Source organism: Microcaecilia unicolor, chromosome 4 (genome assembly GCF_901765095.1).
Source record: "Microcaecilia unicolor chromosome 4, aMicUni1.1, whole genome shotgun sequence".
NCBI classification, from domain to species: Eukaryota; Metazoa; Chordata; class Amphibia; order Gymnophiona; family Siphonopidae; genus Microcaecilia; species Microcaecilia unicolor.
In genome coordinates, this window is record NC_044034.1 from 10,138,614 (window position 1) to 10,161,325 (window position 22,712).

The window sequence follows — 22,712 nt, forward strand, 5'->3', positions numbered from 1 at the left end:
GGATCATCTGTGCGCCCAAATGAAGTCGTGTGCCGTTAGGGGCTTTCCAATCCAATGCTTCCCCCGCCCCTTCCCCTCTACGTCATCACATCGTCATCAGTCTGCGCCCAACGGAGCCAGAGGAGGAGGAGCTGCTGCTGCTGCTGCTGCTGTTGTGCTTCAAGGGAAGGAAAAGGGGAAAAAAAAGGAGACTTGTTGTTAATCCTGCAGCCCCCCCCCCCCCCCCCCAGCTGAAACCCCCAAAGACAGGAGATGCCTGCAGGAGCCTCTCAGGTAAGACATTGCAATCACTGCTGCACCCAGGAGAGCTGGGCTTTGGGCCCTCTCTGCTGACCACATTGCACTTTAAGCAGGGATCTGACCTTGCATAAGGCAGGGCTTTCTCCCCTTTTCCAGCTGTTGTTTTGCATTTCTCTGCATCCCTCCTTTGGGTGTGGCCCCAGGGGTGTGCTGGTAAATTGTTAACAGGGGGCTGTCTCTCAGCCAGCAAAGTAAAAGAGAATTCAGGAGGGGCCCAAGCCCACATTTTGGGATCCATTTGTTAAAGTAGCCATGGAGAACCGGCTCCCAAAAATCTTAAAAACTTAACAAACGCCTGTGAGAGCCCTGCTCCAGCACACCACTGGCAGTGTTGCCATATAAAAAAAAAAAAATTCCCACCCAAAACAGCCCAAAACCCGCCCAAAAACCGCACACACCCCACCATCATCAACCCCACCCCTTCCATCATCAGCCCCGCCCCCTCTGTCATCGCCCCACCCAATACTTCACCTCGCCCCGCCCAATACATCACCAAACCCCGCCTCTGTCACCGTTAGCCCCACCCCCCGCCGGCCAAAAAACTGCCCAAAACCCGCGCGGAAAAAAAAAACAAGCCCAAAAACCCGCAACCCACCGTGGGCAAAAGTTTCCCACAGCGGGTTGCAGAAAACCGCCCAATTGGGCGGGAAAACCGCCCATCTGGCAACCCTGACCACTGGGTGTGGGTAAAACCCGGATCCTGGATCACTAGTTTCTTTACAGTGCAGCAGTCCTCCTCTGTCTTTTTACCCTTTGCACTTTTTCAAGGCCAGATACGCTAAGCATTTCCCTGCTGGCACCTGAGCACTGGAGGGTTAAGTGACTTGCCCAAGAAGTCCCTTTTTTTTGTGTGTCAAAATATTTTATTAATTTCCAAGTATACAATAACAAGGAAACAATGATGGAATAACATTAGAAGCTATATACACAGTAATTGAGGGAGGAAAAAAGAGAAAGGAAAAGAAAAAAAAGGCTAACCATTTGGCCACTCCCGTGCTCCATTTCGATTTTACAGCGGTGCAAAAACAAAATGTTAACACCGTGAACACACGGCATCCCTCAGCCCATCCAGTTTACCCAGTTATTCTGGTTTCCAAAAACTTTTGCTCTGCATGTAAAAAATAAAGTTTCTTAGCTGAAAGGGATTTCCACCCCCACCCCACTGTATATAAAGAACAGTCAGGGATGGGCAGGACGTGCCTAGAAAGGGACATGTAATACAGATATTTGAAACAATGGTGTGTCTGTCCAGTTCCTGGAAGAAGAGACACAGGGGCAACAATCTGTCCAGTTCCTGGAAGAAGACAGATGGGCAGCAAATGTGCGTTGAGGTCATTCAAGCACTATTTAAGCCCCTGATGGCGAACCTATGACACGCGTGTCAGGACTGACACTTGTAGCCATTTTGGATGACACGCGGGTTGAAAGCCGGCAGCAAATAGAACCCAGCCTACCTGCTCTTACTGCCAGGGCCGGTCTTAGGCAGGGGCGACAGGCGCGTTGGTGGTCTTATCGCAGCTTCAGAACCCCCCTCCGAGTCGGAACCCTCCTGCTCCGCCCCACCTCGCAGCCTTGGTAACCAGCAGTCCTCTTCGTCAGAAACATCCAATTAGGAGTGCCCTTTTAGGTGCCAGACAGGCTCCCTACAACCAATCACAGCTCACTGCAGTTGTAGCTCAGCCAGGTGAAAAAACTGGCTGAGGCTCGAGGCAATTGTGATTAAATGTCGAACCTGAGTGCTCAGTGCGAGTAACCCAGGCAGCTGCTGCTCTCTTCAGACCAATAAAGTCGGGTCAGCGGCCGCTTTCTTCCTCTCTGTGAGCCTTAGCTCAGCTGTGCTTGGACACTGACTGCTGCTCCTGCTCCATACTTGTTTGGGAAGTTCCTAAAAATACCGGTCCTGCTAAGAAATCACTTTTCATTGCTTTTATAATGCTCCTTTCACTACTTGTTTGTAGCAATTTGTTATGAGAGAGGGAAACAAAAAGGGAGAATAAATCATGGGTGCCGTTTCCCGCCATTAGAAATAGCGGCAGGTAAGTTAAATAATTAGTTTTTGGTTTATTAAATACAGTTATATATTACAATTATATATTTTTGTTATTTAAACTATAAATATTGCGAAATTATGATTTTTTTCTCAAAGTGACACACCACCCGAGTTATGCTTGTTTTTTTGGCGAATTTTGACACACCAAGCTCAAAAGGTTGCCCATCACTGATTTAAGCAATGGGAAATGTCACCCGAATGCTCGGGGTCTTCCTTTGATCTCTCAGTCTTTCTGGTGACTGGTCCAGGAGAACTTAAACATAAAAATGTAGGCTCTAATTTCACTCTGTTCTTGACTCTTCCTGTGTTTTGTTTGATCTGATCCCTGGGGATAATGTGCTGCTGTCAGCTAGGGACTTACACACATGAAAAACTCTGCTCCTGATGGATGTGATGCAGAAGGGTTTGTGTTTAAGGACTTCTCCATCCGTTTCTCCCAGGAGGACGTACAGTGCTTAGAAGAAGGACAGCAGGAGCTTCAAAAGCATGAGAAGAATTATGACATCTTGATCACAGTGGGTAAGATCATTTTACAGTTTTATTTGCAGACCTAAATCGCTGGAAAAAGAATTGTGAACATGAGGGTCTTCTGGTGAGGCAGTGAGAGAGAGCTGTAGTGATCCCATCGATCCAAGTTAAGGGGCCCTTTCACGAAGCTGCGGTAAGGGAAGATAGAGTATCCTGATAGTGAGGTTGCAAAAGAGATTGTAGTAGATCGGGTATCTTTAAATAACAATAAAAATCAGACAAAAGATTGCCAATTAATACTGTCAAGTACTGAGCATGATGTACTTAGGAACAACAAACATAGTTTGAAATGTCTATATGCGAATGCCAGGAGCCTAAGAAATAAGATGGGAGAGTTAGAATATATTGCACTAAATGAAAAATTAGATATAATAGGCATCTCTGAGACCTGGTGGAAGGAGGATAACCAGTGGGACACTGTCATACCGGGGTACAAATTATATCGTAGTGATAGGGTGAATCGGATTGGTGGAGGGGTAGCATTGTATATTAACGAGAGCCTTGAATCAAATAGATTGAAAATTCTGCAGGAAACAAAACACTCCTTGGAATCACTGTGGATTGAAATTCCATGTGCAAAGGGGAAAAGGATAGTGATAGGAGTGTACTACCGTCCGCCTGGCCAGGACGAACAGACGGATGCGGAAATGTTAAAGGAAATCAGGGACGCAAACAAACTGGGCAACACAATAATAATGGGGGATTTCAATTACCCGCATATAGACTGGGTTAATGTAACATCTGTACACGCAAGGGACATAAGATTTCTTGATGAAATCAAGGACAGCTTCATGGAACAGCTAGTTCAGGAGCCGACAAGAGAAGGAAAAATACTAGACTTAGTCCTTAGTGGTGCTCATGATCTAGTGCAGGGGGGTAACGGTACGAGGGCCGCTTGATAACAGTGATCATAATATGATCGGTTTTGATATTGGCTTTGAAGGAAGTGAAACTAGGAAATCAAGTACGCTAGCGTTTAACTATAGAAAAGGTGATTACGACAAAATGAGAAAAATGGTGAAAAAAAGACTGAAAGGAGCAGCTCGCAGAGTAAAAAACTTGCATCAGGCGTGGATGCTGTTTAAAAACACCATCCTGGAGGTTCAGGACAAATATATTCCACGTATTAGAAAAAAGGGAAAAAAGACTAAACGTCAGCCGGCGTGGCTAAACAGTAAGATAAAGGAAATCATTAGAGCCAAAAAACAATCCTTCAGAAAGTGGAGAAGAGAACCAACTGAAAGTAACAGGATAGATCATAAGGAATGCCAAGCCAAATGCAAAGCGGAGATAAGGAGGGCAAAAAAGGACTTTGAGAAGAAATTAGCGTTGGAAGCAAAAATACATAGTAAAAATTTTTTTAGATACATTAAAAGCAGGAAACCGGCCAAAGAGTCGGTTGGGCCACTGGACGAAAATGGTGTTAAAGGGGCGATCAGGGAGGACAAAGCCGTAGCAGAGAAATTAAATGAATTCTTTGCTTCGGTCTTCACCGAGGAGGATTTGGGGGGGACACCGGTGCCGGAAAGAATATTTGAAGCGGGGGAGTCGGAGAAACTAAACGAATTCTCTGTAACCTTGGAGGATGTAATGGGTCAGTTCAGCAAGCTGAAGAGTACTAAATCACCGGGACCTGATGGTATTCATCCCAGAGTATTAATAGAACTAAAAAATGAACTTGCGGAGCTACTGTTAGAAATATGCAATCTGTCCCTAAAATCGAGTGTAGTACCGGAAGACTGGAGGGTAGCCAATGTTACTCCGATTTTTAAGAAGGGTTCCAGAGGAGATCCGGGAAATTATAGACCGGTGAGTCTGACGTCGGTGCCGGGCAAGATGGTGGAGGCTATTATTAAGAATAAAATTGCAGAGCATATACAAAAACATGGACTGATGAGACAAAGTCAGCACGGATTTAGTGAAGGGAAGTCTTGCCTCACCAATCTAATGCATTTTTTTGAGGGGGTAAGCAAACATGTGGACAATGGGGAGCCGGTTGATATTGTATATCTGGATTTTCAGAAGGCGTTTGACAAAGTGCCGCACGAAAGACTCCTGAAGAAATTGCAGAGTCATGGAATCGGAGGTAGGGTATTATTATGGATTAAGAACTGGTTGAAAGATAGGAAGCAGAGAGTAGGATTGCGTGGCCAGTATTCTCAGTGGAGGAGGGTAGTTAGTGGGGTCCCGCAGGGGTCTGTGCTGGGTCCGTTGCTTTTTAATGTATTTATAAATGACCTAGAGATGGGAATAACTAGTGAGGTAATTAAATTCGCCGATGACACAAAATTATTCAGGGTCGTCAAGTCGCAGGAGGAATGTGAACGATTACAGGAGGACCTTGCGAGACTGGGAGAATGGGCGTGCAAGTGGCAGATGAAGTTCAATGTTGACAAGTGCAAAGTGATGCATGTGGGTAAGAGGAACCCGAATTATAGCTACGTCTTGCAAGGTTCCGCGTTAGGAGTTACGGATCAAGAAAGGGATCTGGGTGTCGTCGTCGATGATACGCTGAAACCTTCTGCTCAGTGTGCTGCTGCGGCTAGGAAAGCGAATAGAATGTTGGGTGTTATTAGGAAGGGTATGGAGTCCAGGTGTGCGGAGGTTATAATGCCGTTGTATCGCTCCATGGTGCGACCGCACCTGGAGTATTGTGTTCAGTACTGGTCTCCGTATCTCAAAAAAGATATAGTAGAATTGGAAAAGGTACAGCGAAGGGCGACGAAAATGATAGTGGGGATGGGACGACTTTCCTATGAAGAGAGGCTGAGAAGGCTAGGGCTTTTCAGCTTGGAGAAGAGACGGCTGAGGGGAGATATGATAGAAGTGTATAAAATAATGAGTGGAATGGATCGGGTGGATGTGAAGCGACTGTTCACGCTATCCAAAAATACTAGGACTAGAGGGCATGAGTTGAAGCTACAGTGTGGTAAATTTAAAACGAATCGGAGAAAATTTTTCTTCACCCAATGTGTAATTAGACTCTGGAATTCGTTGCCGGAGAACGTGGTACGGGCGGTTAGCTTGACGGAGTTTAAAAAGGGGTTAGATAGATTCCTAAAGGACAAGTCCATAGACCGCTATTAAATGGACTTGGAAAAATTCCGCATTTTTAGGTATAACTTGTCTGGAATGTTTTTACGTTTAGGGAGCGTGCCAGGTGCCCTTGACCTGGATTGGCCACTGTCGGTGACAGGATGCTGGGCTAGATGGACCTTTGGTCTTTCCCAGTATGGCACTACTTATGTACTTATGTACTTACCATACTGTTCTGTAGCTTAAACAGTCAGCATAAACCATCCCCAAGTAGAAGCTTCACCAGTAGACTCAGTTCTTAAGCAAATCTTCTTTATGGTATTACTCAGAATAAACAAAGAAAATTCAACTTACAGGTCAGTTGCTTGTAAAAGATTTGTGGCCTTCTGCACATAGAGTCTGTATCTAACCATCTCAGAGGCAGGGAGATGACCAGAGCCTCAGCCCAGCTGAAAGGAAGAGCTGTAACACCCAAAGAACATATTTATAATTGATCTAGAAATGGGAATAATGAGTTAGGTGATTAAATTTGCAGATAACAAGAAACTATTCAGAGTTGTGAAATTGCAGGAGGACCTTGGGAAGCTGGAAAACTGGGCATCCAAATGGCAAATGGAATTTAATGTGGACAAGTGCAAAATGATGCCCGTTGAAAAGAATAACCCAAATTATAGCTATTTAATGCTAGGGTCCATATTAGGAGTTGCCACCAATGAAAATGAGTCATCGTGGTCAGTACTTCAAAATCTTGTGCTCAGTGTACGGCAACAACTAGAAAAGCAAACAGAATGTTAAAAATTACAGTGCAATCTGCTTAAGTGCAAGGGTCTGGGACCAAAGAAATGCATGCAGTTAACTGGAGCGTGCACTTAACCGTTGTGACCCAAAGAAGCTTGACATCTGATAAACATATGTACAGTACTGTTTATTATTATACGTACAGTATACAGTCTCCATTAACTGACATTAGTATTACTTGAAGTAATCAGTTATAGTCCTCTGTACATTCTTGGGTCTGTGAGTCCCATAGACTACGTCTGCCAGACGGTAAAAACTGTCATAGCACTGACATCCAGTGGCCTCCAGATAGGCTCGCATGGTGTTGAGACTGTCCAGCGCTCTAGCAAAAGTGACAGGAGGAGGTTGTTGAATTTCATCAACATGTGCCTCGCTGCTCATTTCTTCATCTGTTCTATCATCAGCCGTTGTTGCCTGCGTGTAGGCACATATCTCGACATCAGTGCTGTCTTCAGCTGTTTGTAGATCATAATCAACAAATACATGGCGATGAAACGCCTCTTCAGTAACATCGGCTGGGATGTCAATAACCTCTTCATCTGACGCGTTTGCAACAGCTGCATCTGTTTCCTCGCCACATCCTTAACCAAGCTTACCCGCTTGTAGCAGTTCACAATGGTTGCCTGAGTAACATGATTCCAGGCTTCTTTCTGCATATGCAGGGAATCCAACAGTGATAGATTACAAGCCAGTTCAACAGCACATTTATCCTTGCCAGTCTGGTCATCCACAACGCTCCTCACACAACGTAGCACAAGAGCCCGATAATGTTGTTTGAAATTGTCTGTTATGCCCTGATCCATAGGTTGGATCACAGAGGTAGTGTTTGGTGGCAGGAAGACCACCTTGAGGTTAGACAGCCTGACATCATCCCTGTGTGCAGCACAATTATCACAAAGCAACAAAATCTGACAATTTTGTGCCCGCATTCTAGTGTCTAACTTCTTTAGCCACGGCTTCCAAATTTCCCCAGTCATCCATGAATTTGCGTTAGCCTCGTATGACACAGGAAGTCGCTTAACTTTCTTGAAGCAACGGGGCTGTTTGCTCTTTCCAATGACAAGGGGTTCAAATTTCTCACTCCCATCTATATTGCAGCAAAGGAGGATCGTCAGTCGGTCCTTCGATGTTTTACCTACAGTAGTTTCGGCATGTTTGAATGCAAGTGTTTCATCAGGAATCACTCGCCAGAAGAGACCGTTTTCATCAGCATTGAAAATGTCACGAGGTGCAAAGTCGTTCAAGATAGTAGGAAGAACTGAAACAACCTAATTTTCAGCACCAAAGTCACCAGCGTCTGGTTTCTCACCATGCTGTTTCTTTAATTTTATGCTGTTCCTCTCCTTACATCTTTCCAACCATCCAACAGTGGCTTTGAATTCAGTTAGTCCAATACTTGCTGCTAGCTGGTTAGCTTTCTCCATAAGCAGCGGACCACTGACAGGAAACTGTCTGCTCCTGCCTCGAGAAAACCACCGAAGAAGAGCATCTTCTACCTCTTCAGCTTTTCCCGCCCGTTTTCGTTTCCGTTGTGGATTTGTATTGTTTTGCCATTCTTCCAGAAGCTGATCTTTCTGCTTCAAGACACTGGGATTAACACCATATTCTTTAGTAATAGATGCTTGACTTTGTTTTCTAATTTTTTTAAAGAACTTCTATTCATTCAACCAGTGTTAAAATCTTACAGTTCCGCCGCTCATAATAAGAGCTAGGCTTCTTAAAATCAAAACCATCTCTGATATAAAAGAGAGCTAGCTTGTAAAAATCAGAGATCCCCTTTGACACAGTTACATTTTAGTGTGGCGAGTACTGAGATGAGATAATTGAGAGCTGGCAAGGGTGGGGGCAATCTACTCTATAAACAATCCTAAGACTGGCACCTGCAAGACGTCATGAGCAAGCGTTGCTATGGTTATGTAGAGATAATACTGGGTCAGCTGCACCCCGGGTGAGAACATCCAAAGGGGGGGGGGGGGGGGCTAGAGGAAGGTTTGGGAACATGTGAAGTCATTCTGATCCACTGATAAGAACCAAGAGCCCTGGTGAGAGAGACTGGGGTCCATTGGAACCAATGAAGCCAAAATGGTATGTAAGGACCAGTCTGGAGAGTATTAGATCAGACAAGAGGAGAAGAAGACCAGAGAAGGAAGACTCCAGAAGGCTAGAGAAAGAGAGGACGTGCCATGATATGCTGTTCCATGATGTGAATGCTTGACTTGCCTGTACTGCTATTGGTAAGATTATAATAAACTATCTTATTATATCTATTGAATACTGGGTTCCTTTCTAATTACAGACCTAGCTACAGCCTGGTCTATGCAGACCTGCCATGCGCAAATACAGGATTGGGGTAATTAAGCATCTAGAGGGGATTTGCAGTTCTCTCTAGGATAGTGCAGAGAGCCCATGGCTTCCGCTGCCCAAATGGGTGAGGCAGACCTAATTATATACACTAACAACATTCTTTTGCTTATTCTGCCTGTGGCAGTTAAACAGGCAGTAAATTTGAAATCTCGTTGGTTGTCACGCACCAATCGGTTTCCATATTCCATGCGCGCACTTATGCGGAGTCTTTCCTGCAGAGGAGCGGTCTTGAACCATGCATATAAGCAAATCTTGCACTTATCAGTGGTGCGCTAAACCGAAGTTTGTCCCAATAGAAATTGATGGCGCCAAAATCGGGACCGAAGTATAGCATGCAGTTAAACAGAGCATGTGCTTATCCGACGTGCACTTAAATGGAGTGCTCTGTACTAGGAAAGGAGTGAAAAAAACAAAGAATATTATAAATTCTTTATCGCTCCATGGTGTGACCTCACCTTGAGTATTGTACATAAGTAATGCCATACTGGGAAAAGACCAAAGGTCCATTGAGCCCAACATCCTGTCCCCAACAGCGGCCAATCCAGGTCAAGGGCGCTTGGCAAGCTACCCAAACATACAAACATTTTATACAAGTTATTCCCGAAATTGTGGATTTTTCCCAAGTCCATTTAGTAGCGGTCTATGGACTTGTCCTTCAGGAAACCGTCCAACCCGTTTTTAAACTCTGCCAAGCTAACCACCTTCACTGCGTTCTCCGGCAATGAATTCCAGAGTTTAATTACGCGTTGGGTGAAGAAACATTTTCTCCTATGCCCCCTAGTCCTAGTATTTTTGGAAAGCGTGAACAGACGCTTCACATCCACCTGTTCCACTCCACTCCTTATTTTATATACCTCTATCATGTCTCCCCTCAGCCGTCTCTTCTCCAAGCTGAAAAGCCCTAGCCTCCTTAGTCTTTCTTCATAGGAAAGTTGTCCCATCCCCGCTATCATTTTTGTCGCCCTTCGCTGCACCTTTTCCAATTCCACTATATCTTTCTTGAGATGCGGCAACCAGAATTGAACACAATACTCAAGGTGCGGTCACACCATAGAGCGATACAACGGCATTATAACATCCTCACACCTGTTTTCCATACCTTTCCTAATAATACCCAACATTCTATTCGCTTTCCTAGCCGCAGCAGCACACTGAGCAGAAGGCTTCAACGTATCATCAACGACGACACCTAGATCCCTTTCTTGGTCCGTGACTCCTAACGTGGAACCTTGCATTTTTATTTATTGCATTTGTAACCCACATTATCCCACCTATTTGCAGGCTCAATGTGGCTTACATAGTTTGTTAACACATGTAATCTTGGATGTCAGGTACATTTATTATTGAGCAGAGATTAGTTAATGGAAGTAGGTAAAGAGAAGAAGGAAGGAATCTATTAGATATAGTAGAAGGTGGGTTTTTTCAGAAGTGGATTAGTGAAATTCTGGGTTTTCATTGTAGGCTTTGTTGAAGAGATATGTCGTGAGGGATTTGCGAAAGTTAGTTAGCTATAGTTTGGGTTCCTCTTTCCCATATGCATCACTTTGCACTTGCTCACATTAAACGTCATCTGCCATTTAGCCGCTCAGTCTTCCAGTCTCGTAAGGGCCTTCTGTAATTTTTCACAATCCTGTCGCGAGTTAACGACTTTGAATAACTTTGTGTCATCAGCAAATTTAATTACCTCGCTGGTTACTCCCATCTCTAAATCATTTATAAATATATTAAAAAGCAGCGGTCCTAGCACAGACCCCTGAGGAACCCCACTATCTACCCTTCTCCATTTTGAATACTGCCCATTTAACCCCAATTCTGGTTGCTGCATCTCAAAAGAGATATTGTGGAACTGGAAAAGGTGCAAAGAAGAGGGACCAGTATGATAAAGGAGATGGAGCTCACCTCGTATGTGGAAACGTTAAAGAGATTAGAGTTTTTCAGCTTGGAGAAGAGACTGCTGAGGGGGGATATGATGGAGGTCTATGAAATCCTGAATGGAGTGGAAAAGGTAAATGTGAATGAATTCTTTACGAACCTTTTCCGGAGATGGGAAGATGGTAGAACGAGAGGACATGAAATGAGATTGAAGGGGGGCAGACTCAAGAAAAATGTCAGGAAGTATTTCTTCACGGAGAGAGAGTGGTGGATGCTTGGAATGCCCTCCCGCGGGAGGTGGTGGAAATGAAAATGGTAACGGAATTCAAACATGCGTGGGATAAGCATAAAGGAATCCTGTGCCGAAGGAATGGATCCTCAGGAGCTTAGTCAAGATCGGGAGGCGGGGCTGGTGGTTGGGAGGCGGGGATAGTGCTGGGCAGACTTATACGGTCTGTGCCACAGCCAGTGGTGGGAGGCGGGGCTGGTGGTTGGGAGGCGGGGCTAGTGCTGGGCAGACTTATACAGTCTGTGCCCTGAAGAGGACAGGTACAAATCAAGGTAGGGTATACACAAAAAGTAGTACATATGAGTTTATCTTGTTGGGCAGACTGGATGGACCGTGCAGGTCTTTTTCTGCCGTCATCTACTACTCTTTCAAAAAGTACAAAGACCAGGGGAAGTTACATGGTGGCACATTTGAAACAAATAGGAGAACGTGTAAAGGTACAGTTAAGCTCTGGAACTCAGAGGAAATGGTAAAAGCAGTTAATGTAGCTGAGTTTGAAAAAAGGTTTGGACAAATTCCTGGGGAAAAGTCCATAGGCGTTATTAAGGAAAACCCGGGGAAGCCACTGCTTATCCGTAGCATCGAGTAGCTTGAATCTTGCACTTTCTGGTACTCTTAGATATTAGAACATAAGACCGAGGGTCCATCTACTACTACTACTTAACATTTCTAGAGCGCTACTAGGGTTACGCAGCGCTGTACAATTTAACAAAGAGGGACAGTCCCTGCTCAAAGAGCTTACAATCTAATAGACAAGTGAACGGTCGGTCCGATAGGGGCAGTCAAATTGGGGCAGTCTGGATTCACTGAACGGTAAGGGTTAGGTGCCAAACGCAGCATTGAAGAGGTGGGCTTTAAGCAATGACTTGGACGGGCAGGGAGGGGGCTTGGCGTAAGGGCTCAGGAAGGTTGTTCCAAGCATAGGGTGAGGCGAGGCAGAATGAGCGGAGCCTGGAGTTGGCGGTAGTGGAGAAGGGTAATGAGAGGAGGGATTTATCCTGTGAATGGAGGTTACGGGCAGGAACGTAAGGGGAGATGAGGGTAGAAAGATAGTGAGGGGCAGCAGACTGAGTGCATTTGTAGGTAAGAAGGAGAAGCTTGAATTGAATGCGGTATCTGATCGGAAGCCAGTGAAGTGACCTGAGGAGAGGGGTGATATGAGTATATCGGTTCAGGCGGAATATAAGACGTGCAGCAGAGTTCTGAACAGATTGAATGGGGGATAGATGGCTAAGTGGGAGGCCGGTGAGGAGTAAGTTGCAGTAGTCCAGGCGAGAGGTAATGAGAGCGTGGACGAGAGTTCGGGTGGTGTGTTCAGAGAGGAAAGGGCGAATTTTGCTGATGTTAAAGAGGAAGAAGCGACAGGTCTTGGCTGTCTGCTGGATATGCGAAGAGAAGGAGAGAGAGGAGTCAAAGATGACTCCGAGGTTGCGGGCAGATGAGACGGGGAGGATGAGGGTGTTATCAACTGAGATAGAAAGTGGAGGAAGGCCAGTATCCTGTTTCCAAGTTTAGTCCAAGTTTTTTTTAAAGAATTTGATACTGCTTTTTTTAGGAAGGTGGTTTACAATAAATCAATTCAAATCAAATGGAAAGAGAACTACAATTATTAATAGGAAAAAAACAGTGAAAGAAAGTAAGGAAAGACAAAGAAAAGAGACCAACTCTGATAGTGATCCTGCATCTGCCCAGACTATCGCTCGCTGCCTAATGTGAAGATAAGCAGAAAGTGGGTGTGATATGGAGGGGACTAATTGAACGTCTCCGGCGAAATAGGTCGCTGGCGATCTATTTTGGCGGCGGCGCAACAGCTGGCTGGAACCGTATTTTCAAAAAAAGATGGCCGGCCATCTTTTTTTTCGATAATATGGTGTGGGCCGGCGAAATGCCTTAGATTTTGCCGGGTTTGAGATCGCCAGTTTTGTTTTTCCGCGATAATGGAAAAACCTGCCGGCGATCTCAAACCCGGCAAAATCCAAGGCATTTGGCCGTGGGAGGAGCCAGCATTTGTAGTGCAATGGTCCCCCTCACATGCCAGGACACCTAGGGGGCACTTCAAACATCTTTTATAAACAACCAAATTAGCTTCCAGGTGCATAGCACCCTTCCCTTGTGTGCTGAGTCCCCCAGATCCCCCCCAAAACCCACTGCCCACAAGTGTGCACCTTTACCCTAGCCCTAAGGGCTGAAGGGGAGCACCTACATGTGGGTAGAGTGGGGTTTGGGAGGGCTCAACATTACCTACCACAAGTGGAACAGGTAGGGGGGGATGGGCCTGGCTCTGCCTTTCTGCAGTCCACTGCAACCAACAACAACTGTTCCAGGGACCTGCATACTGCTGTCAGGGTGCTGGGTATGACATTTGAGGCTGGCATACAGGCTGGCAAAAAAGGTTTGTATTTTAATAATTTTAGTGTGGGAGGGGGTTGGCGACCACTGGGAGAGTAAGGGGAGGTCACCCCCCATTCCCTCCGGTGGTCATCTGGTCAGTTGGGGCACCTTTTTGAGGCTTGGTCGTGAAAATAAAAGGACCAAGTAAACCTGGCGAAATACTTCTTATCGCCGGGTTTTATTTTTCCATTATCCGTGAAAGCCGGCCATCTGGTAGCCACGCCCAAGCCTGCCCATGTCCCGCCTTCGCTTCGCCGCCAACACGCCCCTTTGAACTTTCGCCGGCGAGGCGAAGGGTAAGCGGCGAAGCTATCACAAATGTAGCTTTCCATTATACGCTTTTCGCCGCTTTTGCGAAATCGCCGGCCATATCCCGATTTGTGTCGGGAAATAGCCGGCGATTACTTTCAATTATAAGCTGGATGGTTAGTCAGAGGAGTGGCCAACGATGAGAGCCAGCCTGCGGGTCTGTCCCGCATAGAGAATGACATGTGGACAAAGTTCGTCCCCATCCGTGCAAGCCTCAAAAGTTATGATAAATCTTTTTTTTTTTTTTTTAAATTAAAGTATAAAATGGAACAATATTTATGCACAACTGTTGTTTTATAAATCACAATTAGAAATCAATAATACAGATCAAGGATCAACAAATTCCCCCCCCCCCCCCCCTTCACAAACATCCCCTCCCTGCCCCACTTACAAGAGCGCCGGAAAAGGCCTGAGCTGCTACAGCCCTCCCTAGCACAGCCATGGGAACCAAAATGATCCAGTTCATCGAGCACCTGAAATAAACCCCCTGCCACCTTCTACCCTTCCAACCCCAACATATTTTAAACTGAATTATTTCAGGCGCTTACACATCTATGGAATCAAGTCAATGGTATGTAAAGACCCCTCGAGAGAGAGTGCCTTTCATTTAAACCTGATCAGACAAAAGTTTGTTATTGCAGGATCTAATATATGTTGACTTGACTATATGTTTAAAAACCCCATCTGATATTAACAAAGTGAATTTATATTAATGTTTTGATGTGATCTTGGTACGGCCAACACACTATATCCTCTCGTCATTATTCAGTGTCTTCCCCTGTCTTTTTCTTTGCCCCCTTCCCCTTCTGCCCCCACTTCAGGGCCATATATCTCCCCGGCCTGCCATACATACACACACTTCAGTGTCTTTCCACATTACGTTCCCCATGTAGACGTATCCAAGTCTGCTAACAGGAAGGGGAAACATGAAGAACAAATAGACAGAAAGACACAAACACGCACATGCGCATCTGAGTCTGCCAACAGGAAGAGGAAACGTGAAGAACAGATTGGCAGGAAGGGAGCCACCCTCACACCAGTGGGGCTCTTTCATGCGGTTAGTTGAGTGATAGTCTGGAGTCACCTTTGTATAACAGAGAGCCTTGTGCAAGTGCCTGAAACTTTTTCAAAATTTAAACAAACCAAAAACACTTTGAAACACAAATTGAACCCTTTCCATTGTCATAAATTGCTGTTTCATTGTAGTCACCTTCACTGACTATTACCCAGAACGTTTTCCTCCCTACTAGGGCACTAAAAGTTAAGTTCTCCAAAAATGTAAATTGTGGAATTTTCCATGTTTTCATAGTTCTACTTTGCAGCAATTCCCTTTGTACAGCTGGTGTTTGATCAGAGTCAAACAGACTCCCTGAAGCTAAACAGAAAGTTGAAGAGATTTTTGGGACACACACACACAACAATTGCAGCCAAGGGGCACTAAGGGACTCATGTTCGACAAGAAAAAAGTTCAAATGGTGACACAAACCCGCATTTGGACATTTTGATTTTCCAAAACGTTCAAATTGCTGTTTTCGAAATCCATTTTCTAAACATTTTGTTATGCAGTTCATTGGTAGTGCATGCAAATCACAAGAGGGCGTATCAGGGGTGTGTTGGGGGCGGGATTTGAGCATTACTAACATTTGGACGTTTTTCCGCCTTAATGGAACAAAACAAAAATGTCCAGGGCTACAATTGAGATGTTCTGGTCTAGACCTGTTTTTATAACGAATAAGGCACAAAAAGGTGCCCTAAACCAGATGACCACTGGAGGGATTCAGGCGTGACCCCCCCCTCCCACCCCTCCCAAAGATGTGAAAAAAACAGTACATATCTATGACAGCTTCAGATGTTATAACCAGTCCTATTAGAGCACAATCGGGTCCCTGGAGTAGACTACTAAGTGCACTGAAGGGGACCCAGGCCCATAATCCACTGTTAACAAGTACACTTGTGGTGGAAAATGTGAGCCCTCCACAACTCACCAAAAACCTACTGTACCTACATATAGGTGACACTTTCAGGCATAAGAGCTATTGTAGTGGTGTACAGTTGTGTTTTTGGAGAAGCTGGAGGCGAGCCCGCTGTGCTTTCTTCTTCACTGCCGTCGCTGCCACTGAAAATAAAAAGGTTAAACGCGCCGGGGGGGGGGGGGGGGGAGGAACGGAGAGGAGGGCTGTTGGGGAGCTGAGGGAGGGCAGGGAAAATCGCTGGACATGGATGGGAGGGGAGGGCAGGGGGAGAGAAGACAGAGCTGGACATGGAGAGGAGGGGAGGGCAGGGGGAGAGAAGAGATCGCTGGACATGTAGAAGAGAGGAGAGGAGGGGAGAGAAGAAATCACTGGACATGGAGAGGAGGGGAGGGCAGAGATCGCATGGCCATTTAGAGGAGGGGAGGGCAGGGGGAGAGAAGACAGAGCTGGACATGGAGAGGAGGGGAGGGCAGGGGGAGAGAAGAGATCGCTGGACATGTAGAAGAGAGGAGGGGAGGGGAGAGAAGAGGTCACTGGACATGGAGGGGTGGGCAGGGGGAGGGAAGAGATCGCATGGCCATGGAGAGGAGGGGAGGGCAGGGGGAGAGAAGACAGAGCTGGACATGGAGAGGAGGGGAGGGCAGGGGGAGAGAAGAGATCGCTGGACATGTAGAGGAGAAGAGGGGAGAGAAGAGATCACTGGACATGTAGAAGAGGAGAGGGCAGGGGGAGGGAAAGGATCACTGGACATAGAGAGGAGGGGAGGGCAGGGGGAGGGAAGAGAGTGCTCACTATACAATATAAGGGGGTAACAGTGTTGTGTACCTGGGACTTTTATGAGAAGTCCTCTGCAGTGCCCCTTAGGGTGCCCCAATGCTCTCCTGGGATATCTGTGTGGTCTGCTAAGAGTGTCGGCCCTCTATACATCCCAATGGCTTGATTTTGTTTTTGCCTTGGATGTTTTTTTTTTTGTTTTGAAAATGGTCCAAAAAATAGATGCACTGAGTAAGAAAAGCAAAGTGTAGGAAATGGCCATTTTCGAAACAAAAAGATAAAACGTTTCGCTGGTTTGATAATTATGTTCACCGCTTGGATTTTAAATGTTTTGAGCAAAACGTCATATCAAACCTTCCCCTCCACATGTCTCAGGGAGGTAGAGATTAACTGTGAGATAAGACCACCGAGAGCCCTTGGGCAAAGGGCTGAAATGTGGAGGCATTAACAAGCTACCATTACCCACTCTACAGGCTAGTTCAAGCTTAGTTTTATTTCTGTAAATGTGTCTGAGGAAGAAGGGCAACCTTTGAAATCTAATCAAGAAATTTATTAAGTTATGTCCAATAAAAAAGGTATCATCTTATTTTCTTTTCCATGTTTTATTTTGTTTGATTTCTATTGATAACAAGGATCTGGGGTTCCTAGCCCATTATAAACCATAAAGCTGTATGTCTCTGTTGATCACCCACCCCTCACCTATCCACACCCATCCTGTTAGAATATCAGTGATATGCTTTGATGTCCCCATGCATACCTCCTACCCACCCCCATCCTCCCACCCTGTCAGACTGTCATAGTAATGCTTGAATGTTTTCACTTATATACACTGTCAGCTAGCACATTTGCTTATTTCCGATCTGAGGAAGAAGGGCAACCTTCGAAAGCTAATCAAGAAATGTATTAAGTTATGTCCAATAAAAAAGGTATCATCTTATTTTCTTTTCCATGTTTTATTTTGTTTGATTTCTATTGATAACCTGTAAATGTGTCGACCTTTGTGTTTAGATTAGAAGACTTGTAAAGAAGCACTTACCAAATAAGTCAATAACAGACTTTTGAATTGAAATTCATCGTCATGCATTGTCGTGCAGTTCTATCAAGCAACCTGAGACAGTGTGTGGCATGTGTGTCATGTCATCACACTATTAGGATATATTAGGATGCTGACCCATAGCTCAGTTTAAATTGCCCTTCCCCCCACCAGGCTTAGGTAGGTGGCTTTCACAGAACCAGTCACTATTTAAAAAAATTCAGAATGATCACAGGACACACTACCAAAATTGATAGACAACCTAACCAATCCCAATAAATTCCCAATCAGGGAGGGCAGGGGCAGCAATGGAAGGAGAGGATCGCATCTGTCGCTCGACTGTAGGGGCTGCTGGTGCTCAGGGTCTGAGATATTGACACACAAGGCGCAGAGAGACTCACGGCAGGAAGATTTATTTCAATTTCTAGCTGTTCTGTAGTACTGTGTTCCTTCCGGATCCGTCCTTGTACTCGGTGGGGGGGGCTTATTTCTCACAGTCATTGTAACTAGTGTGTTGTAGTATATACAACAACAACAGTACACTGTGACAATCGCCACTGACTCTCATTCAAACTCGCACAGCTTCACCACTACTTGCTTGCCACTGTCACCACAAAACCCACAGGGACTGTCTTTTCTTCATGTTAAATTGTGAAACGCTGCGTACGACTGGTAGCGCTATAGAAATGATTTATAGCAGTAGTAGTAAAATGACACACCTTCGTGGCACGGTGTTTAGTTGTGAGGCCGGCGATATGCCCCGAAGAGTCCAATGATGGTACCCTTCTGAGGTGATGTCATGGTTGGACGGCGGGGAGCAGCGGAAGGCAGGCACATGACCGACCTCTCTCCTCTGTCCGTGGGTCTGGCACCCCCTCCCTCTCCCGCATTTACCTCAAAAGTTCCTTTCTCCATACAGGCCCCAGCATAGGCTCTCTGCCGCTGACTGCAAACGTCTCTGCTTTCTAACTTCCTGCTTCTGCAAGGGTGGGGTGTGGCAGAGAAGGTTCCGGTCACAGCAGATGGTCTAAGCCAGGACCCTGCATGGAGAAAGGAAGTTTTGAGGTAAATGGGGAGGGGAGGAGGTGTTTCAGAGATAGGGAAGATGCTTGGGGGGGGGGGGGGGGTGCCAGACTTGGGGACAGAGGGGAGAGAGATGTTGGTCATGTAAGGAGGAGGTACTGGGCCCCCAGGCACTGGCCCAATTGTCTGATCATTTTGCACGTGGGTCTGATTAGTCTGTCGTCTGTCCCATTATAACTGTTGGGTATTTTAAGTTGTGTTTTCATTAACTGTGATCTGCTTCAAGGCAACTTTATCTTACTAAAAGAATATAAAGAGCAATAGATCAAATTAAATTAAATATAGGTTTGTACTTGCCTAGTCTCACTAGTCTGTGATTTACAAAGTTTGATCTGCTCAGTAGCTTAATAGAGCAGCAGTTTGAGAACCAAGGAAAGTCCGGTTTTAAACCCACTGCAGCTCCTTGTGACCTTGGGCAAGTCACTTAACCTTCCATTGCCTCAGGTACAAACGTACCCCCCCTGTTTACTAAGCCGCATGGCAATTCCAACACAGCCAATTCAAAGTGAATGGACTATGTTGGCGTTAGCTCGCCGCTAGCGCAGCTTAGAAAACAGGGGGGGTTCGATTGTGCGTCCTCCAGGGACAGAAAAATACCTACGTGTGTCTCAATGTAACCGTGAAGTACGACTGGAGAGGTGTGAGCCAAACCCAAATAATAAAGTGCCATATGTTTCTGTTTTACTCTGCTGCTTTTGATTTGCTTCCTGGTTCGTGTTCTCAGTTGTGTCCCAGAATCACAAGTTCTGTGCTGGAGTCTGGAATCTCCCACTGGAGAATTCTCTCCATCAGTAATTCAATTCCCAGTTTCATCAGAGCCTTTCACTTCTCTAATCTCTGTCTGCAACATACATAATATTACATTTTTATTTACTTTTTCTGCAGAAAATGATGTTTCCACGGAGATCGATCCTGGGGAGAACCACGAATCCAAGAAGACCTTATCGCAGGGAGAGAGAGAGGAGACGGCATCATGTTCTGACGGAGGAGAAAACTGCCTCTTAGAAAACGAGCAGAAAATTTCAGTTGAAGGCTCAGCTGAGAAGTGTGAGGAAAATGCCAGTGGAGTCGCATGTACAAGAGAAGAGAATGGAGACCAGGCAACAGAAGAAAGAGGTTTAAGCAATACAAATGGGATACATATCACAGATCCTGTAACTCAGAAACCACAGAAAGGATCGAGCGTTGAAGAGACACCAAATACAGAAAATGAGAAAACCCTCAAACAGAAGGAAGAACTACAGAACACAGAGAAAACACACACAGGAGAGACACCTTTTACATCTACCAAAACCAAGAATGCTTTAACTCAGGATACAGATCAGGAACAATGGAAAATGCATCCGGGAGACAAACCATTTGTATGTTCTGAGTGTGATAAAAGCTCCTGGCCAAAAGTACACCCTCCAAAACACCAGAAAGTACACACCGGTGAGCGACTGTTTTGCTGTTGTGAATGTGATAAAAGATTCTGGACCAAGACCAGCCTTGAAGTACACAAGAAAATCCACAGTAATGAAAGACCATTTTCTTGTCTTATTTGTGAGAAAAGATTCAGACATACGAAAGGTCTCCGGTTACACCAGAAAACACATACAGGTGAAAAAGCGTTTTCATGTGGTCTGTGTGATAAACGATTCACGTGGAAGTCAAATCTCACCAAACATCAGAAAATTCACACCGGGGAGAAACCGTTTTCCTGTCCTCAGTGTGGTAAATGCTTCGCTCAGAAGACACACCTCAACATACACCAGAAAACCCACACCGATGAGAAACCATTTTCTTGTCCTGAATGCGATAAAAAGTTCAGGATTAAGAAAAGCCTCACAATTCATATGAAAATACACACTGGTGAAAGACCATATAGTTGCACTGAGTGTAATAAGAGCTTTATTCAAAAGGTACATCTTTTAAAACACCAACGTGTTCACACTCGTAAAATTCCATCTTCAGCTGATGGTAGCAAAAAACTAATTCCGAAACCCAAGCGAACAAGACGCCCGAAACCTCCATCTGGTCCAAAGCCTCCTAGCGAGAGACCGTATTTATGTACCGTCTGTAATAAAAGATTCACTAGGAAATCGCATTTAAAGTCACACCAGCATATCCACACAGGGGAGAAACCATTTCCTTGTACTGAGTGTCATAAAAGGTTCAATCAAAAGACCCACCTCAAAATACACCAAAAAACCCACACTGGCGTGAGTCCTTATTTGTGCACTCGCTGTAGTAGGTTTTTTAGTCAGAAGGCAGCCCTGACGAGACATGAAAAAATACACCTTGTTGAGAGACCGTTTTTATGTACTGGATGTGATAAACGTTTTCGTCAGAAGGAATATCTTATAAGGCACCAGAAAATCCACGCTGACGTCCCGAAGGTCAAAGTTAAATGCCGGCGCTAGAGGCCCCACTGTCGCCAGACTCGCATCTGCATTTACCTTCGCACCTATGATCGGAGGGGTCTGGTGCAGCAACCGTGCAAAGTTAATTTTAAATTAGATTTAAGTGAGCACTGCTGTTTTCTGCCCTTGTGGTCAGAGAACAGCACTCTCATCGTAGGGGCGGAATAGCTCTTTAACCCTATGCCAGCTCAGAGCTGGCGTTAGGTTTAAGGCTTCCTTTGTTCCCGCTCTCCAGCCCCATCCAAGTCAAGCAGCCCGGGCTGTCACCATGTCCTGGGGGTCCAGGTGGGCTAGTGCCAACCCCAAGCTCCCCCCCAATACAGCAACAAGGGCACAGGGCACTGATAGGAAGCCCCATAGGGCACTGCCATGTTGAGGCGGCACTGGAAGAGGAGGGAGTACTTGTGTTGGTGGGGGGGGGGGGGGCTGGAGGTCTGCTGGACCTGCAGCCCCCTGTGTCACTGTATTGGGGAGGGGCACTAGGCCACAAGGGCCTCAGCGATTGTGGGGTCCGGAGGTCCCACGGACCTCCCATCTCCTTTGCTTGACAGATCCGAGCTTTAGACAGCCCTGACGTAATCAAATGCAGGAGGATTGCTCAGGCACAGTCCTCCCGCACTTTCCCCAAATGATCAACGCTAATAATGTGCTTAAATTAGCATGTTATTAGTGTTGATCATTGGGGAGTTAATTCCCTGTGCTGTTCCGGCTTTATTTGTAGGGCACTGTTCAGGACACTGCGGGGGATTGATCATCGAGACCGAATGTCTTATATGGGATTTATAGATTATACTTACAGCTCAATTATCATAGGCCTCCAGGCATAATTAACAGCATTAGAAGGCCCTAAAAGGTACTTGAGTACAAAAGCAAACAACCACAGCCAGACTTCATCCTTAGACTTGGACAAATATTCTGAAGCTGACCGAGTTAAATCATACCAGGACATGCAGAGAGAGATACAAAACAATGAAAAACAAATCTTTAGAGAATTGAACCAAAAGAAAAAGAAGGAAAAACAAGTGGAAAATGCAAAAAAAAAAAAAAAAGTACAGAGGGAAATACAGTTACCACACACAGATCAAAATCTGAGACAGGAATGATTAAAGAAAGCTGAACTTAAAACCTGAAGATGAGAGGGTGATAATTGCAGCACAGGACAGCGGTTGGAGTTCACAGCAAGGACAGAAAAAAGGCTGGTAAAAGAACGGTGCACATTTTGTAAGGCAAAGCTGCAGATGGTTTCAGATCTGATCACTGGATGTGATGTGGCTGATTTTAGAAGCCTGTGTACAGAAGGTGCAGTGAGGTAGCCCAGCTCATTCACTAGAAACTGTAAATGTTATAACGTTAGTGTCCGAAAAACACTGGGATTTTGATTCTGAAAGAAACATGGTGAATAAAGAAATTGTGGTCACCTAGGATGTTCCCCCAAACCAACTGATAAAAAAAGCTTGATGCTGGAACTTAGGAATTTTCTCCCATTTTGTGTGTATGGGAGGGGAACGAC

The 22,712-nt window shown here is 45.4% G+C and overlaps 2 protein-coding genes across 2 annotated transcripts in view; one reads left to right on the forward strand and one right to left on the reverse strand.

The window, feature by feature from the left end:
* The window catches only part of LOC115468279 (E3 ubiquitin-protein ligase TRIM39-like), a 1,086,936-nt gene that overhangs the window by 96,596 nt on the left and 967,628 nt on the right, over positions 1-22,712 (reverse strand). The window lies entirely within an intron of this gene.
* LOC115468280 (zinc finger protein OZF-like) lies at positions 183-22,232 on the forward strand. The gene is made up of 3 exons (XM_030199873.1): positions 183-273; positions 2,791-2,869; positions 19,686-22,232. Exons 1-3 carry the CDS (start codon positions 253-255, stop codon positions 21,200-21,202), a joined length of 1,617 nt encoding a protein of 538 aa, XP_030055733.1. The 5' UTR covers positions 183-252; the 3' UTR covers positions 21,203-22,232.

Bases quoted from the DNA above. Each gene is read 5' to 3' on its own strand.
- LOC115468280 (XM_030199873.1), top strand. From the start codon at position 253: ATGCCTGCAGGAGCCTCTCAG. The intron at 274-2,790 runs GTAAGACATTGC...CGTTTCTCCCAG, and splicing joins TGCCTGCAGGAGCCTCTCAG to GAGGACGTACAGTGCTTAGA. The intron at 2,870-19,685 runs GTAAGATCATTT...CTTTTTCTGCAG, and splicing joins TGACATCTTGATCACAGTGG to AAAATGATGTTTCCACGGAG.